Source organism: Canis lupus, chromosome 13, assembly GCF_003254725.2.
Source record: "Canis lupus dingo isolate Sandy chromosome 13, ASM325472v2, whole genome shotgun sequence".
NCBI classification, from domain to species: Eukaryota; Metazoa; Chordata; class Mammalia; order Carnivora; family Canidae; genus Canis; species Canis lupus.
The window spans coordinates 48,544,654-48,556,654 of record NC_064255.1 but is presented as its reverse complement, the minus strand read 5'-3'; the positions used below and the strand labels follow the sequence as shown (position 1 = coordinate 48,556,654).

Below are 12,001 nucleotides of genomic sequence, written 5' to 3'. Positions count from 1 at the left end.
CAATACAAATGAAAATTGCCCCCCCCCTTTTTTTGGTCCCACTACTCCCCTGCAAAAACTATTCTTTGATAGGAAGGGGAAGCAAGTCTTCCTTGTCATGCTGTTAGAAAACACCCAGAGTCACAGCACCATGATCTCCTGGTGAAGTAGAACAAGTAATATAAAATGAATATAAAGAGGTTCCTGTCTCTCCTTATCTGTGTGGTCAAGTCATTCCTGGCCGAGTGGGCACCATCATGGGACGGGCAGGAGGTCTCATCATTGGGGCCCAGGCATCACTGGCATGTGGCCTCCCACAGGTGGCATCATCCCAGGAGGAGGAGGGCCCATCATTGGCATCATGGGAGGGCCCCCCATATGGGGGGCTGGCATCATACCAGGGCGAGGAGGGCCCGGGAGCCTAGGGGGAGGTGGGATCACTGCCCCTGCAGGAGGAGGAACAGAGGATGGAGTAGGAGGGATCTTTCCTTGTTGAAATGCAGTGGTTGTTTTGTCCATTAGGCTCTGAGCCTGCTCTTCCATTTATTTCTGATAGTAGGCTTTTACATTCTCTTTGTGTTTCCTACCACTGCAGTGTGTCTTTCTCACAGATGGAGAGTCATGGATGAGGTATGTGTCGCAGTAGTCACAATAAAACTTAGGCATGGTGCTCTAACAATTTCTTTTAACCACGGAGTATGCAGAAAAAATTCCTGATCTATGGACATGAAGAATTCTCTAGGAATTACAAAGCGAGAAAGATAGGAGTCTAAGACATGTGAAGTACTAAAACCATCATAATTTGAGTTCCTTCTTCATTAAAGTTTTCAAATCAGCCTGTTGAATTTTCTTCTTCCTGTAAGATTACATCCCCAGTTTAAAATGGAGATAATAAAAAAATAAGGATCCATTATACAGAAATTCCATATAAAACCAATCAATAGAACTATCAATATATTTCTAAGATTAAGGATGATTTAAAATTAAGATTACTGATATCACTTGATTAAGATTATTGATATCTACTTAGGAAATTGGGCCAGAGATAGCAGAAAAGTATCAGAAAATTAGGCTAACCAATTCAAAATAAGAATCAGAAAGGGTGAGGTAACACAAGTTCACAGCTATTATACATGTTATATACAAGGTAATCCTTTTCTGCAATTCTAAAATACAAAAAGCTCTAAAAACTCCATTTAAATTTGGTGCCAAATCTATTTTAATGGTAAAACTTGACCTGAACTGACATGAGGCTATTTATAGTGTTTGGAATGACTATTCGTATTTTTTTGCTGTAGGAATATTGTGTGCTTAATCACAGGCCGTGTTCTAGACTCTCTTGGAGAGAAAGTACTATAGTATATGCACTATATTACTTTACTAAAGTCTGAAAAATTCTAAAAACATAATTGACCCCAAGAGTTCTGCATAGGGAACATGTATCTGTGTGAACATTCTTTTTTGGATGGCTGATTAAATATAAAACAATCAAAAAAAATATAAAACAATCACACCTCCCAAAAGAATCATTGTGGACTAAGAGATACAGTTTTGAAAAATGTAACTATTCACATATTTAAAATGCCTGGTCACATGTTTTTTTGTGAAGTAAAGACTAACAATAGATGTGAACAAAATTAACAATTTTTTAAAAAACAGTTATTACCACTAGACTATACCTCATCTCTCATGATAGTTGCCAAAGGCTGATTTTTAAAATTCTATTAATATAGTATTAGACATCTTTTATCATCCCAATCTTTCTCATTAATTTTTTTCAATGTTTCAAGACTCAAAATTATCATTTATGTTCTTCTGCAACTGTTTACTCATGCCATTACGTGTTAAGTTATATTATTTAATTGTCAGGAAAGTTCTTCAATTAAAAACCTTCCCCTCCCCCAAAAATGGAAGAAGTAATTACTGTTTGTCAAGGATTTTACAGGGATCCCTGGGGGGCGCAGCGGTTTGGCGCCTGCCTTTGGCCCAGGGCGCGATCCTGGAGACCCAGGATCGAATCCCACGTCGGGCTCTCGGTGCATGGAGCCTGCTTCTCCCTCTGCCTATGTCCCTGCCTCTCTCTCTCTCTGTGACTGTCATAAATAAATTAAAATGTTCAAAAAAAAATTAAAAAAAAAAAGTAAAGGATTTTACAGTTTATAAAGCTCTTTCATATATGTTATTATTCAAAACTTTCTTTTGCAAATAGCATTTTAAGATCACTATCACCTGAAAAACTGCCTTCTTCTATGAAGAACATCATTACCTTCAAATCATTACTATTAAGATATTAAATGTGATTAGTGCTAACAGAAAATTTAGAGAAATTGGTTCTAAAATAACTATAAAAATAGGAAAATTAAGCATTTAAACTGTTTAATTCAATCACTAATATAGGCTACTGTCACTTCTAGACCTCTCATGTGCACACCTTATTCGTTATATATTAAAAAAAATAAGACATTGTTTAAAGTTTCTTATTGTATCTAAACTATAGGAAACAACTGAGGGTTGCTGGAGGGAAGGTGGGTGGGGGACGGAGTAACTGGGTGATGGGCATAAAGGAGGGCCCTTGATGGAATGAACACTGGGGTTATATGCAACTGATGAATCACTAAATTCAACTTCTGAAACTAATAATACATGTTAATTAAATGGAATTTAAATTAAAAAAATAAAATTTCTTATTATAAGTAATAAGTAACAACAATCTACTGAATGTTGTTATGCTTGACATGCTCTCTCTTTCTATAGGTATAGATTCTAATGTTCACAATAACCTTGCAAAGCACTTTTCTCCTTATTTCAAAAATAGAAAAACTCAGGTGCCTGGGTGGCTCTGTCTGTTAAGCATCCAACTCTTTGGTTTCAGCTGGGATCATGATCTTGCAGTTGTGCAATCAAGTCCCAAGGCAGGCTCTGTGCTCAGCACGGAATCTGCTTCAGATTCTCTCTCCCTCTCACTTCCTGGGCACTTTCTCTTTTTCTCTCATCAATCAATCAATCAATCAATCAATCAATCAATCAATCTTTAAAAAATAGCAAAACTATGATTAACATAATTTAAAAATAATATGGCAGGTTTTGTCCAAATTAATCTAAGAGAGACACATTTTCTATAAACTAAATGCATCATAAATTTTCATTAGTGTATATGTTACTAGAATTTGTGGCACAAAGAGGTTAATTAACATGTTAAAGGTCACCCATCTAGGAGGTAGGAGAGTCAGGGTTTTGATTCCAGGAAGTTTGGCTCCACCATAGTCCCTTGTACTCTTAACCACTTTAACCAATTTTCCAACAGAAATGATACACTCATTTCAAATGTTGGGTAAATTCTCAAGATTCTGTATTATGACATGTTTATTTTTATTGTCTTAAAAAAGAAAGTCTGAGCAAAGTTCCAACAAACATCACAAAAATTGATCGTAAATAATCAATTATTTCTCAGCTTTTAAATACAGATCATTAACCTATGTTTAGGAAATTGTAAAACATTCTTAAAGAAACAATTTTTGTGAAATGAACTGAATACTGGTGGTATATTTTATAGGCTTTATTTTATGATGTTTCTATAAATATATGTTGAAAGAAAAATTCCCAAACTTAAGCATATAGCAAAACCCCTACAATTTCAGTTTTTTCCAATTGTACTTTTAGTTCAGTGCATAATCAGATCTCAGCATATTGCAAGAGACAATGACAGAATTATGAGGTCTCTGCAGAACCCAAGGGGGACAATCTCTTTTCTGTACTTGAGACACTCTCTCCCACTTTCTTCAGCACATCCTAGGTTGTTGCAACATTCTGGATTTTAACATGCATCACTCACATTTAACAATACGTATTAGATTTTCAGAACTGGAAGCATTCATAGTAAACAAAGCCATTAGTTTCCAAGGCAAGGAAGCAAAATCATAAATTAACTGCATGTTACAACAAACAATGAAGGGTGCAGAAAGGACTACTGTTTACCTACAGTAACATTCCAACATTTCAATGCCATCTACAAATGTGGATAACTATCAACAATGTCATTTTTTAAAACTACAGAATTGGGCAGACATAGCTATCACTGAAGTACTAATGTAAGAAAAATGTGATTAGTATTACCTATGTGACTTCTAGTTTTACTTTTTTCTTGATATTTTTCAGGTCAAGTGAAACGTAAAGAGAGTCTTCCCCAGTGTCTCCCTCACACCCTCAGCTAAGATGGTCTTCCTTTATGTTCGCGCATGTGACCACTATGATAATATTTACCCTTCCTAAGTATATCTACCTCCCTCTCCTAGACTGTGAGGCACTGGAGGACAGGATCAGCTCCTCACCTAGCCTAAGAAAATGGGTGGTATGCATCCCAATCACGTGGTAAAATGTTTCTAAATAAATGAAGGAGTGAGTGAAAGAACGACAGGAAGAGAGAGGCAAGCAGAGGACATGAAATGCCTTTTTGGCCAAAATAACCTTTTTGCTATGGGACATTAAAAAACTGCTATAAATATGGTTAACAGGCAGCTTAAGTCAGTAAAGTTATAATCTATAAAGATTCTGCTGCTGTTAAGTTTAGCAAACTTTATAGACCAAAAAAAAAAAAAAAAAAAAAAAATCAGAGAAGCTTGAGCCAAATTTGATGTACTCACAGGCACCGAAAGAAAGTAGGACCTGTTATAGAGTTGAAGGAGGGCCTGAGTAAACTAATTGGAAATAAAATATAGTAAATACAATTGTTTTAGAATACTGCAAAGCGAAAACAAAATAAGAATTCAATGTTTCAGACAGCATTTCTTGATGAACGAAATTTCGCAGTTTTTTTTGTTCAATAACCTTAATAAGAGATGAAAAGCATAAGAAACCTAATCCTTATGCCAGATTAAAATACCTTCTATTCAAGTCCTGCTAAAGTACTCTTAATATTATTAATATTATTGCCACAACCTAAGCTATCAACCTCCTTTTCCATATAAAAATGTAGACAAAGGGTTTATATAAAATTAAATCAAATAGAACTTAACAACTGAGTGATACTTATTTTTCTCATATGAAAATACATACAGCCAATGAAACATTTAAAATATTGAATCAAGTTCTGGTTCTCATCTCGAAATATTGAAAAATAAAATAGGCCAAGTAGCAAATATGTAACAAGTTTGGATGTACTTTTATAAATAAAGAACATATAAATGGTATATTTAATAAGTAAGCATAATTATTTGATTTATTTGATTTCTAGAATCAGACAGTTTTAGCTGCAAGGAACTAGACTGCCTAACTAAGGAAGCAGTTGAGGGCCAACACACATCTATGAGTAAATACTTAAAAATCTCAAAACTGGATAAATGTGTGAAGGAATATACTGTGGTCCCAATTAAACACATTACAATTTTTGTGGAAATTTAAGTTTAAAGTAATATATAAAAAAGCTACAGAAACATGCCACTTTTATTAATGAAATAAAATTACCTGCTGAACAAAAACATTGTTGAGGTGACTGGCCAGTCTCCGGGCAAACTGCTCACGCAAATCACTGAAACGCTGCTGCTGCTGTTTGACTGCCAGCAGCATGTCATGGCCTGAAACCAGAACGTTTCTTGACTGATTTAATAGGTAAAAGGATTTCTCTGATCTTCAATGAATACATTTATAATAGTATCCATATTTCATTCAGTTTTGAAGAACCCAAAGTTTTATTGATTTATTCATTTGCTTTATAAAAAAGGTAAGCAAGAGAAGAAAATGGTAGAACACAATGGTTCTCAAAGTGTGGTCCTGCCTCAGCATTATCTGGAAACTGTTGGAAATGTGGATACTAGAGCTTTGGCCCAGACCTACTGAATCTGGAGGTGAGGCTCAGCAATATGTGTTTTAACAAACCCTCTCCATGATTCTGAGCAAACTCAAGTTTTTGGAATGACTGACCTAACAGAACCTCAGCTCTCTGGTCTAATCAAAACACTGACTTTGTGCAAGGTCTGTGCATAGTACTAAAGAAAAATCATGGTGTTAACTAGAGTCACTGATGATCAGTCATAGGAACTGAAATGAAAAAGTTCTTAGTGCCAAAAGAAGCATGTTCGGAAAGAAGTGAAACTAGTTTGAGGACCTAATACTACAGTCACCTTAAACCACTTGCCCCACGTTATTTCTTGTTAAAAGCTTTATAGCAAATTACAGGCTTAGTCTCAGATCCTTGGTCAGATTTTATCATTTCTAATGAACATACCTGGACGAAGAGCTACATTCATGCACTGCAGAAGGGCATCAGCGGCATTGGTACAGGCTTCAATGCCTCTAGAAGAAGCAAGATCTCCTTCCTGAAGGGCCTTTATATGACCTTTGGCCAGGTCCATGTGGTTCTAGAATATATATAAATATACCATTTGCACATGTGATTTCAGGAAATTTACAAGTAACATGCTACTCAAGCCTATCATAAGGTCTTTGGAATTATTTTAAATCTTACTCTCATAAGGAAATTGATAAATGTTTACAATAGGGTTTTATATATTATTAGATTTTTTTGGTTTTTGTTGGAGGTGGCAATTTACAAAATACTTACCACGAGAAACTCTATTTCAGAGAGGAGTTTTACATTATTAGTGTTACTAAGATGAATTAGGTGGTTGCTTTCAGAGATCTGATCCATTTGTTCCTTTACACTTTGGAGCATTTCCTCATAACTGCTCAGTTTCAACTCAATCTGATCTACCTCCTTTAGAGCCTCATCCAGCAACTTCATCAGAATGTTCACTTGCTTTTCAGAGGCCATGATTGATTGGATGTTGGCCTACAAAGTGAAAAACAAGAGTAACTCTTCATATTATTTAAATGTATAAAAGAAGCATAAGATGAAATATTGCTAAATCCCTTTGACAGGTGAGTAACAAAGATTGATATGCATCTACATATTTATTTTAGTGTATCACTCTATCTTTATGTTCCCTTTTTACACAGTGTTTCAAGAAGATACACTTGCCTCTCTATCAAGGTTAGGGACCATTTCTTAGTATTTTATATTTCCCCAGATTGTACAAGTAGGGTTCTGCCCCACATTGTATCACTGGTGTTGACATATTACCATTTCTGACACCTCCAATTCTACCAGCTATAAAAATTTTCTATACTTACGTTTTTGTAAAAGGCTTAAAAAAAAGCATAATCACCTGTGTAATACCTTAGTCAAGAGGGTAGCAGTGATATACCAGTCTTTGAAGGATACACTGAACTAATTCATAACTGTAGTACAATTGGTACTTACAGGATGTGGAAGAGCCATGACCACATGAGCACAGACTATATATCCATAAGATAGCTCCTTCTTTTGTCTTCTTTCTTTTCTTTTTCATTTGCAACTACTGTATGTTTTTTTCCAGGCAAAACAGGAACAAACCACCATCCCCTTATCATTGTTTTCTAAGTGATTCTGACTATTGATTCTAAATTTCCTGAAATATGGAAGCTGTCAAATCCAAAATAAAACTGGGAAGCAACATGATAACTTGTAACAAATATGCAATATTAATTACAAAAGAAAATATAAACCACTAAGCCACACTAAGAAGGCAGGTAACTAAAAAAAAAAAAGAAGGCAGGTAACTGGGTATGAGGAAAAAACTTGGACCAGGAATGAAAAGAATTTCATTGGACAGTTGATACTGTAATTTCACACATATTTTATATGCTATTCAGAATAACTCAACTGTAAGTACAGCCCAATGGTAAGAGTCAGCAGGGCTCAGGGTCATTAAATAGATCTCTTCAGTAGAAGACGTGGGGTTCAACCCTGTCAGGACAATTTCCACCTTAACATCTTGAAGTTTCTTTTAGACTTAGCTTCCAGTGAGTTTTATAAACTTATAAACTTGGACTATTTGTATAATCTCTGGGCCTGAGTTCAACTTCATAAATTCTGTACCTTTCATGTATAAAATACCAAATTCTTTAAGTCTTTAAAAATACTTCTCATTCTCTGAAGGTTTTTCTTAAATGTTTACTTTGTCTAAACAAAACAAAAATAGCACATGTTCTTGTTATAGATTTTTCTCACATTAGTGGTGTTATTTTTAGCTGTGTCTATTAGCTTTTTACTTTCTAAAGATGTGCATTTAGTTTATAGACTCAGAAACTTGTGTACAAATGAAAAAGAGCCATCCCAAAACATTTTAGCAGAGGAGCCAAACATCCTTTTCCCCTGGCTCCTTGTTTTCACTTATTTTGCTCCTTCTGGGTAAATAATTCACTTACTTCAAACTAATTTTCCTATTTCTAATTTGTACCTATTTTTTTTTCAAACCACAAAAATGATGTGAACTTTTGCACTGAACTGTCCTGTGATATTTCAGGGGCTGAGGGGAAGCAATCCCCAAACTGGTTTCTGGTTGGCTACTTTTCACTTCCATCACTTCGTGTCAAGAACCTCCCCAAGTCCCCCACTGCAGCAAACTGCCTTCACTGACCCGATTAGAAGGAATGGTTCTGTCTTTTGAACAAGAGCAGTGAAAGATACGGCATCTGGTAATGTGCTTACAGAAAGAGATGGCAAGAATCACATTATAAAGGCTTAGGTGCTGAGGCAATAAAACTTGAATATCACCAGTCTTTTCAATCTACTATGTATGATTCATTCACAGGTTATAAAAAGGTCTTACCCCATCTAGCACCTGCAGCTCTCTGGACAGCCTTTCTGCAAAGGCCTCAGCATTAGAAATTGCACATTCACAGCCTTCCATCATTATTTCAATGTCCTGCTCTTCTCTTGCATTTAACTCTTGGTATACATCTACTACTTCTTCATCACCTCCTGTCACACTCTGATTTTCTCCACTTGGAACAGACTCTTAAAGAGGGTAAAAATTAAAAAGAAAGGAGTAAAAAAGTAGGAAGGACAATAACACGGGACTTATAACTGACTAGTTATAAGTACAGGTCACATTTAGTGGCTGAAAAATAGGAAAGAATGATTCAGAATATAAAAAAACCCTTATTTTTGTGAAAAACTTTATATGTTATTATATTTACTGTAACATTTAGTATAACAAATACAAAGCATGCAGTCTAATTCACTTACTTATAAGTGTTAAAACAGACTTTGGACAATTTCCCAAAACATAATTAAACTACAAAAACAAATACAAAAGCAGAAACAAAACAAGGACTATGAATTTAGGACACATAAAAAATAATTTGCTTTCTTTTTTTTCCCCAGGTAACATTTTTCTTCTGTTCTTTTTTGTCCTACTTTTTTTTTTAATAACTTTTAGTTGAAATGAAAAATGTATTCATAATTTATTTTGGGTATTAAAAATTTTATATGAGTTTTCCATTTCTTTGTTTCAAAAAATTTCACATGTATTGATAACATTTCTAAAGATCAGGTATAAAAGTTTTCTTAACAAGTCCATAGCAACAAGAACAACAAAACATGGCTGTTTGAAATTACAAAAAGTTAAATGGTCTTCATGCTTTTTAACAAAAGATCAAGAAGTCAAATGTAAAGTGTCTGCTGGACAAACGCTTCAGTTCAAGTTTTTAAGAAAATACAATTGGCTTGTCGGATTTTACATAAAGCTTGAGGTTAGGAGAGGTAAAAGGGAAAAAATAATTTTACCCCCTAACTGAAACTCTATATATAAAGTTATTGATTTTCATAAATTTAATGGGACATGATTTAAATAATAACCTCTGGACACTTTAAATATTCATTATTTTGTATGAAGGTGAAATATTTACATTCAGCATGACTTGACATATTTAATTTGTTCTAGGAATAAAACAAATTGTCAAAGCAATAAATGGTTTATTCTTAAGAATGATAATTAGGCAGATTTAGATAATGTCCCAGGAAGAAAAAGAGGGGAATAAAACTTTTGGTATAGGCAATTACAGATTACAATATATAGATAGTTCTTTACACAGACATCATCTAGCTCTCTGTCTTTTGATCGAGTCCATTTTAGCTCACTGTGGCAATGTCAAATTGTCATATCTGCCAGTTCATTAGCCACTAGGGGGCAGGGACTGACCAAATCATCCTGTACAGCTCCTTACACAAGCAGATATTTAAAATAAATAAATATGATCATAACTTCTTCAGAAGTATTTTCTCTTCCATGAAACAGTCCTCTGGAAGTCAATAATTAATCTTACCATTAATTTTATTACTATATGGATTCTGTGGTAATAAACTTGTCCCTATGCACAATTTCATAAAATATGCAACCAACAGTACATAACAATGGCAAGTAATAAAAAATATATGGAATAGAATAAGAAGAAAAGGTGTTACGCACCTTCTGTAACTTTAGGCAGTTCTGGAGAGTAAAAAGGTATGAAAAAAGCAGAGGAAAGTAAGCAAAGAATATTAGCTGGGTAGAAAAGTATACAGATTTAAAATTTTTAAATACTACCCATATTTCATTTGAACTTCTGGTACATCAAAGTTTAAAAGATAACGTCCAAATCAACTACAAAGTGGAAAGATCCACCGAAACTAAATTTCCAGAGTTAATTCTCTTATTCTTTTTCTGACAATGACTAAAAATACATGTATCTTACTATTTTTACTTTCTTTTAAGAAACAGTACTGACTAGTCCTTGGAGAAAACTGGGAAATAGATCACTTCCTGAGAATTATTTTTAGGTCAGCTGTGACTCATGCATTTAGTCTAGTTATTTTCACTCAAGGCCCCAAAACTTTACCCAGACACTATCTCACAATAGATTAGTCATAAAACACTGTTAGAAAGGACGAGATTAAAACAACTTTAAAAAACACACATGAGGTATCTGTTCCAGCTGGCTTTTAAGGATTCAAGTAAGAGATTTCTTTTTTAAAACCTGGCTATAAGAATGAAAAAGAAAAAGCCAAACAAAAACTTGACTTCACTTCAAATGCTAACAAAATCCTCCTTTAAAAACCTTAAAAACAAAAAAAAAAAAAAAAAAAAAAAAAAAAAAAACCTTAAAAACCTTCTGCTGAGAAACCCCACTTACTAGCACACTCAATTGACCCCAATGAAAACTACTAGAGTTGCCACTGTTAGCATTCACAGTAAAGTATCTTACTTATCTTAAAAGTAGATGTTGATTAAAAAAAAAAAGTAGATGATGATAATTTCTTATTCATTTTTTAACATCACCTAAAGCTTAGACATATTTATTATCTTTTTAAGGTCAATCAACAGCTATGATATCAAAATCCATTAAAACATTAAAATAAGTTTGCAGACATTAATAAAACTATTCTCTGAACTCCACTAAACCGAAGCAACAGTTATTGATATATAGAAAATGATTTTCAAAGTGAGATCCTTAAGGATCTTCACAGTATTCCTAAAATTGATCTGAATTAGGGATTACTTTTGTAAACATGAAAATATCTACTTTGCTTTAGGCCTTAAAAAATTAAATGCTTTTTTTAACTAGACACTTATTTCTAAAAATTCTTCTCACTGATTACCAATAATATTTCTTAAGGAGGGAAATCAAGTAGGCTATGTAGTTTTTCTACTCTGTTGACTCAATGAAATGTATTGGTTTAAAACACATGGTAGGCAACAAGTAACCTCTGGATATATGCATATTTAAAAACAGAATAGCTGTCATTTCCTCATCAAAATGTTCAACACTGAAATGGTAAAATAAAATAAAAGCCATTCAAAACAAATTAAACCACTATTCAAGGCATGAAAAACTACTATCAATTTCTTAAAGGTCATTCCTTCAACATACTCAATTGCCAAGAGGTCTAAAATGTTAGTGACATGGCAACCCCAAGAGCTCCTACACAAGGGCTTCACTCAGGGGAGGGGCACAGGGCCTGACATATGTGACTTGCCTCTGCCAGTTTCAAACATCAAATCTGAAACCAATAACGGTTTACTAACTACTAAGTGTTGGGAAGGAATACTATAATTGAGGGAAATACTCACAGGCAAACAGAAAAGGATTAAGTAAAATAGAATAGAAAAAGGACAGAGTCAGGTAGCTAAGTAAATGAATAGCTTGAAGCATCTGAAATGGCCAT

General features: G+C 34.2%; 1 protein-coding gene and 1 pseudogene across 8 annotated transcripts in view; both read right to left on the bottom strand.

Annotated features, from left to right (window-relative positions):
- Positions 1–12,001, bottom strand: part of EXOC1 (exocyst complex component 1) — a 67,264-nt gene that overhangs the window by 33,119 nt on the left and 22,144 nt on the right. For 2 of the 8 annotated variants that reach the window (XM_025435517.3, XM_025435520.3), the window contains exons 5-10: positions 10,266–10,286; positions 8,625–8,812; positions 6,536–6,763; positions 6,200–6,332; positions 5,440–5,549; positions 4,620–4,673 (exon numbers count right to left, since the gene is read on the bottom strand). In XM_025435517.3, the coding sequence (XP_025291302.3) occupies positions 4,620–4,673; positions 5,440–5,549; positions 6,200–6,332; positions 6,536–6,763; positions 8,625–8,812; positions 10,266–10,286 (734 nt within the window). The remainder of the gene's footprint in view (positions 1–4,619; positions 4,674–5,439; positions 5,550–6,199; positions 6,333–6,535; positions 6,764–8,624; positions 8,813–10,265; positions 10,287–12,001) is intronic. The other 6 variants (XM_025435521.3, XM_025435523.3, XM_025435519.3 and 3 more) reach the window with 3 other exon arrangements.
- Positions 69–803, bottom strand: LOC125752360 (U1 small nuclear ribonucleoprotein C-like; annotated as a pseudogene).